Source organism: Lipotes vexillifer, unplaced genomic scaffold, assembly GCF_000442215.2.
Source record: "Lipotes vexillifer unplaced genomic scaffold, Lipotes_vexillifer_v1.1 scaffold232, whole genome shotgun sequence".
NCBI classification, from domain to species: Eukaryota; Metazoa; Chordata; class Mammalia; order Artiodactyla; family Lipotidae; genus Lipotes; species Lipotes vexillifer.
This window is the reverse complement of record NW_006793997.1, coordinates 1,356,692-1,363,444: the sequence shown is the minus strand read 5'-3', so window position 1 is coordinate 1,363,444 and position 6,753 is coordinate 1,356,692. Positions and strand designations below refer to the sequence as shown.

The window sequence follows — 6,753 nt, the reverse complement described above, 5'->3', positions numbered from 1 at the left end:
GCCCAAGGCCTCACAGATTTAAAGCAGAAAAACCAGGATTTGAACTCAAGTCTCTTACCGAGAAGGAAGATTTTCAAATCGAGTTTCCCCAGAGGCCAATGGTTGAGAAGTCATTCTGGCCATAGGAGGGGATTCACAGTGAACATATATGAACTATATGCACTAAGCCAAAAGAGCAGACATTAAAGGGCACACAATTCTGCTGTCTCTCAGCCAGCCTCAGCTCTCCCACGCCTCTCAGAAACGAGAGCCTAACACATGAAGTATGGCAACACAGGAGCTAATCCTTGAGTCAATTGCACGTATGTATTACATCCCTAGAAAAAGAATCCAAGGATTTTCCCTCCTGTGTGTTTTCGTCTTGCTTCTTCATGGTCCATGATGCCAGCTGAGGTTGTCAGTACAATGAAACCAAACTGACGGGACGGGAGCAGGTTATTCTGCCATTTTTCTAGATCTTTGAGTTGCACATCAAACCTGGGGCTGATCACTCCACACTGTAAAAACATAACAGAAAACGCTGTTCACACTTCACCAATAACAGAAAAAGAGTAACACTAAAATGCATTTATAACTGAATAGTCATATAAACCAACCAACTCAACATTTAATGGGTAACTATTTTGTACAATCTTTGATATAAATGCCATTTGAAAAACACACTTAATTAAGACTATGCCTACTTAGGAAGAAAAAGCAAACTACTGAAAAAGTCAACAGAAAAGGCAGAACACCAAGACAACACCAGTGTGCATTCCTATGGCCCGCAGAGCTGCCTCAGCACAGATGACCAGACTTTAAAGAACTCAAGTCTTAGACAAATAAATTATAGTCAAGTCCTACTAATCTAGCAAAATGTATAGAAGGCAGAAAGAGGTAAAGAGTTATCCCACCCGCATGCTACGACAGTGTTGGGTGGGGAGAGATGACACAGCAACAACTATCCTCCAAAGTGAGAGCTAAGAGACAAGGCACTACAATCCATCACACCTAAACCATAAAACACAATAAAATTTCAAATATCCACTAACAGACTACATGAATCTATCCGTGGGTTCACACAAGGTCTATGACTACATCCAACTGGGTGGAAAATGAGGGGACTAAAAGGCTCTTTAGTTAATTAGAGCTAAATGTGACCCCACCCTCTGCTAGACCACCAACTCTACAAATCACTAGCACACTTAAAAAAAAAGAAAAATCAAAGCAGGAAGCCTCCTGCTGTTTACACACAAGAAATGATCACGTGAGAACACTCAGGATTACTACCTTCAGAGGGCTAAGGGAGCAGACAGAACGTTGTGTGTGCACATCCACTAAGAATCATTCAAGATTCCAAGATGCTTAACTGTAAACTAGAAGAGACTATGAGATTAGAACTTAGTGAAGTCTTTGGAGCTGGTACACTTCCCTAGACAGATCTGAACCCACAAAAACTGAAAATGGACCTGTCATGCCCAACTGCCCCATGGCAGGAGGCCCACTCAGGTTCTTCTTCTTTTTTTTTTTTTTTTGCGGTATGTGGGCCTCTCACTGTTGCGGCCTCTCCCATTGCGGAGCACAGGCTCCGGATGAGCAGGCTCAACGGCCATGGCTCACGGGCCCAGCCGCTCCACGGCACGTGGGATCCTCCCAGACCGGGGCACGAACCCGTATCCCCTGCATCGGCAGGCGGACTCTCAACCACTGCGCCACCAGGGAAGCCCCAGGTTCTTCTTTTTATAACATCACCTTATCAGCTACAAATGTCACTTGACTGTCAAGGGCAATCCCACACTGGATGCAAGCAATACAGGGATAGGAATAGGGAAAACCCAAGCAAGCTACAGTGAAAGACCTTTCTGAGGCCTCTACACTACCACACCCAGGCTTGCTTTATTCCAGCAGCAAAAATCCCTTCCATTCAGCTAGCAGAACTCCAGCACATCCACTCCCAAAGCAGATGAATCTTAAGAGGATACAATCAAGGCAAGAATTTTCTTAATCTATAATCTTTAAACACTACCTTACTTCCCAGCTGCATTACATTTCCACAATAAGGTACATCTATCTCCTGCATGAAGGAAAGTGAGGCAAAAATGTCTTATAAAGTAAGAAAACAGCAACTGAGAGAAACCAAAAACTAATTCAAACAGTTAAGTGTGGCAGGGCCTGGATTTCAACTACTTGTTAGCCAGGATTTTCTAAACTAGTATACCACAGAACAAGGATGTCACAAATGAGTTCCATTTGGGAAATACTCTGTTCAAACTTATTTCTCAAGCTATTATGTGTAGTTCAAGAGAAATGTGGTACAGGGCACTTCTCCAACTAAGTTTTTTTGGTTTTGCTTTTTTAACATCAACAAAAGCTGCTGCAGGACAGCTTTAAACTATATACTGGAACCAGCTCTTCCACAGTTTACTGAGACCTTGAGCAGGACTCAGCTCTCAGCTTCCTAACTCCTAAAAACAGGGGAAAAAAGACACGCCCTCTTGTACTTCAAGAACATTGTGAGGGTCAGAGTGAAAGAGAAGTGAATCCAAATCCTTCCGTGGGATTGGAGTCTAATGGCTACAACAGAACAAAACAAAACATAGACCCAAAATTCCCTTCAAAAATTCTTCAAAGGCTTCAAATCCAGTAGTTTTCATCTGACACTAAGTATCCACACAAGAGGCAAATTCACTATGTAAGGAACCAACTTTGTAAAATAGGAATTGTTGGTCCAGGAAATAACCTTATCAATAAATCTGGCCCCTGTCACTAACCACTCACTTTCTTGGCCCATGTGCCCCACTCTGTTGGACCCCTTGCAAGTATGAAAGCTACAAACCTGAACAAAGAAAGCAGGGTAGCAGCTTAGAGACCCCCAACTTGCTTATAGACAGATACCTGCCCCCAAAATACATGGAATCAGTTAAACCACAAAGTCAAAAGAATCAAACAGATTCAGTAGATTATGCCTACAGAAGAGACCTCAAAGACATACATTCAGCCTATGTCAGCAAGAACAGAAATATTAATAGTTAGAGAATCCCATACTCTCTGTTCAAAATACCCAACAATCACCAAGCGAGACGAAGGACCAAAAGTTATTTACGTTGTCAGGACTAGTGGCCTTGAGCCACCCAAGATTCAACACCGGTATCATCGGTTGTTCATTTTCACCCAACCCTCCCACATCTCCCTTCAGATACCTTCTACTCCACAAACACTAGGTTAACTCACAATTCTACCTGGAGAACAAACAAAGTAAAAGGTCATATAGAAAAATTAACGATTTTAATCAATCCCTAATCTTTTTAACCTAAAGCAAGTACATCATCTGATTCTACAAGGGCAATTATAACATGAACGCCTTGGCAGACCATTCTGAAGGTTCTTAAACATGGAAGATAATCAATCCTTACCTTATTTAGCCTGCCTGTGAGGTTCACAACAATCTTCCCAGCCCTGTGATCATCGATGATTTCAAATTCGCCAATATAACCTACAGAACACAAGTGACTGTATTAAAAGTAATTTTTAAAATTTAGGCGGCAACACCCAAAACAATCCACCCTGAAATTTTAAAAAGGGGATTATTTCCTCCTTGCCTTTTCACAGCTTCCCACTCCCAAAGGCTACCTCGTGCCCAAGACAAAACAATCCTCCTTTCCATCCCAAGGAGCTCTTAGGTTCAGGGCCCTTTCAGTGACATGTTGCAGCTGCAATGTTACACAAAGAAAGGCCATTTTAGCTGCCAAACTTTCTCCTCCTTTCAACAGTTCTACGCTACTCAGTATTTCTTGAACAGCATCATTTGTCCAGAACTACCCTGTCCACAGCCCCAATCAATTGCATTAGTTCCCATGTATGACTGCCACCTTGTTCCCCCATCTTCCCACATCTCCCCACATGTCTCCAACAGTTAACTTCTACAGGACCCATTCTGTAACATGTTTACCTCAAAACATAATAAACAGCAAGACACTTACCATGCTTCATCATCACGGTGAGAAACCTGACGATAACTTTGGAGCACGGCCTAATAAGAACCTGGCGTTTGCCTCTCTTTTCGGCATTGTTGATACTCTTGAGAGCATCAGCCAGGACATTCATGCGCACCATTATGGCTGTTCAGGGAAGACAAAACAGGGGTTTTATTGGCATTGCCATTAAAAGGCACCCAACCATTCCACTGCGAACACATCCTTTCCTTTCTGCCTCTATCATGAGGAAGTTTCCCCATTTCTAAGCAGGCTAGTTCCCCAGGATACCCAGAGGAATATGTCGACTGTGTCGAATCAAATAATTCATTTGATTATTTCATTAATCAAATGAAAATACCAGCCATGGTAGGTCAGTTATTCAGAACAGGAGCTGATAATCACCAGCAATATTTTCCAAACTTCTGGAATCCAGCAGCATCTGTACTATTTAACATTGTCCTTTAACCCAACTGACTCAGTGTCGGCCTTGTCCTAACACCCAAAAGATACTACTCAACTCTCACCTAACACCCGTAACTATTAAAATGAAACGTCCGTCCTTGTGCCATCTAAAATTATGACCAACAGCAATCGTAGCACACTGGTAAGCAGAAACATTTCACATGCACCAGAATGGACTCTATCACAATGGGCACGAACTTTAATAGTTTTGAAAGCTAAGGATAGAGGCATGCCTCAAATGACAGCAATAGGGATCCAACCTGCTTCCTCAAGCTCAACAAAGTGTCTGAGGGGAAACCCTAGAGCCCAGACGACCCAAGTTCGTTCCCAGCAAACCGCCACCCCAGGCAGGATCCAGTTTTCCCTCCTGAGGGTCCTCTGTCTCCCAAGCTCCCGGCGCGGCCGAAGTTATGGGAAGCTGCACGGCTCACCAAGGCTACGGCTCCCCGATGCTTCTCGGAGCCAAGGAGCTGCCTCGACCACTGGCGCCGCCGAAAGAGTCGGGACTGCCCCCTGACGGTCGAAAGCTCCGGGTCCCGCCGGGACTGCGGCCTGCGCCCCAGAGGCCGGGCTCCCCAGAGTGCAGAGCATGGGGCGGCCGGGCAGGACTCCCCCCTCCGCCTGCCCAGACCCCCGCAAGGATAGTATCCCCGGCCCAGGAGGTCTCCGGCATCCTCGCAGGGCACCGAAGCCGAGTCCTAGACCACAGGATGGCACCGATAGCCGACGGATGATACTAGATGGTTCAGAGAGACACTCACCGGCACGGAAAGATGGCGGAAAGAAGTTGGGCGGGGCGAGTGCACGGAATTATGGGAAGCGGTCGGGCTATCGCGAGACTTTCAAAGGACCGCCAAAAACAAAAAAAATTAAAAAATGAATTGCCTAGTAGGAGGAGGCGGGTGAGGGGCGGAACCTCCTCAGGGGTGGGCAGTAGAGAGTCGATGGAGTCGAACACCCAGGCGAGGCCCTGGGGAGCTAGCCGGTGGAGGTGCGGCGTTAGCACAGGTTCGACTCCCTTCTAGCATCTAATCCGTAAAAGTCAAAAACACACAAGGGCCTAGATATTTGCAAATTTTTATTGCAGTAACTGTTCACCATTTAGAATTAATTTTGATACTTGCGTATTTACAGTATCTCTAGAAGGACCCACAAGAAACCGGTAAATGCCTCTGGGAAGGGCGTTAGGAACTGGGATGGAAGACTTGCTTTTCTCCCAGTACAATTTAGTTTTGTTTTTTGAAACATGTATAGATTACTTTTTCATACAGTCAAAAATATATTTTTTAATCGGTACTTCCTTTTTGACTCTCCCTAAATATTAGAAATTATTTACTGGAGTTCCAGGCTTTGCTTTTGAGTTCTGAGATACACAGTTTGGAAGAAAGCCACAAATGTTTCAAAATAAACGCTCAGCCTCTTAAGCGCTTTCAAAATAAACGCTCAGCCATCTCAAATCCCAGGTGAACAGATGAGATAATGGTGACAAAGGGCTCGCAAAATGTCTGGCACGTAGTAAATAAATGCTCAGTAGGTACGGCTTGAAGCCCGGGGTCTGACGGCCTGGGAGGGAGTGAATTCTGGCTCCGCCCTCTCCGGAGCTGAGTAACCTCAGGCTAGATACCCAACATCTGAAACTTCTGCCATAGACTTCTTTCCTCTCTGCTGTCACCCTTACCCTCCCTTCTTACCCTTCCTTGTGTTTCCCACTTGGCCGCCACAATGATCGTTTTAAAACTTAAGTCAGACCTTGCACTCTCCAAGGGTTCCTAGCACCCTCAGTAAAATCCAAATTCCTTACCAAAACCAAGGTCCTCCCTGACGTGCACACCTGCCTCGTTGCCTAGGAACATCATCTCCCCAACTTTCGCCCCTGGCTTGCTTTTCTTCAGATACACCAAGCATACTCTGCCTCAAGGCCTTTGCATTTGCTTTTCCCTTTAACTTGAGTATTCCTCCCCCCGTTTATCCCAAGACTTGCTCCCCACTCCCTTTCCTCAGGTCTCTATTCAATCACACACTCATACAACCTTCTCCCCATTCCCCCCAACCCCACTGCCCTGCTTAACTTTTCTCCATGGCACTTACCACCTGAAATATTGGAAGTGTATTTATCGTCTGTCTCCATTAAGTAAGCAGGGATTTGGTTGGTTTTGTTCACCGCTGTACCCACAGCTTCTAGAAAAGTCATCTGGTACATAGTAGGCGGTTGATACGTATTTGATGAATAAATGAATGGGCAAATCAGTTTCCCCATTTGCAAAATGGGGATGATACACCAATCAGTTGAAGTTGCTATGAGAGTAAATGAAATAATCCAGGTAAAAGAGACACATAA

General features: G+C 44.9%; 1 protein-coding gene across 1 annotated transcript; it reads right to left on the bottom strand.

Annotated features, from left to right (window-relative positions):
- Positions 1-302: 302 nt before the first annotated feature.
- Positions 303-5,194, bottom strand: RPS15A (ribosomal protein S15a). Its single transcript, XM_007466935.1, has 4 exons — positions 5,177-5,194; positions 3,960-4,097; positions 3,393-3,472; positions 303-497 (listed from the first exon to the last, which is right to left on the bottom strand). The coding sequence occupies exons 2-4, from the start codon at positions 4,090-4,092 to the stop codon at positions 318-320; spliced, it is 393 nt and encodes a 130-aa protein (XP_007466997.1). The 5' UTR covers positions 4,093-4,097; positions 5,177-5,194; the 3' UTR covers positions 303-317.
- Positions 5,195-6,753: the final 1,559 nt, after the last annotated feature.

Coding starts and splice junctions, on each gene's coding strand:
- RPS15A (XM_007466935.1), bottom strand. CDS start 4,092: ATGGTGCGCATGAATGTCCTGGCTGATGCTCTCAAGAGTATCAACAAT. Junction 3,473..3,959: donor CACCGTGATGATGAAGCATG/GTAAGTGTCTTG, acceptor TGTGTTCTGTAG/GTTATATTGGCGAATTTGAA. Junction 498..3,392: donor TCACAGGCAGGCTAAATAAG/GTAAGGATTGAT, acceptor ATGTTTTTACAG/TGTGGAGTGATCAGCCCCAG.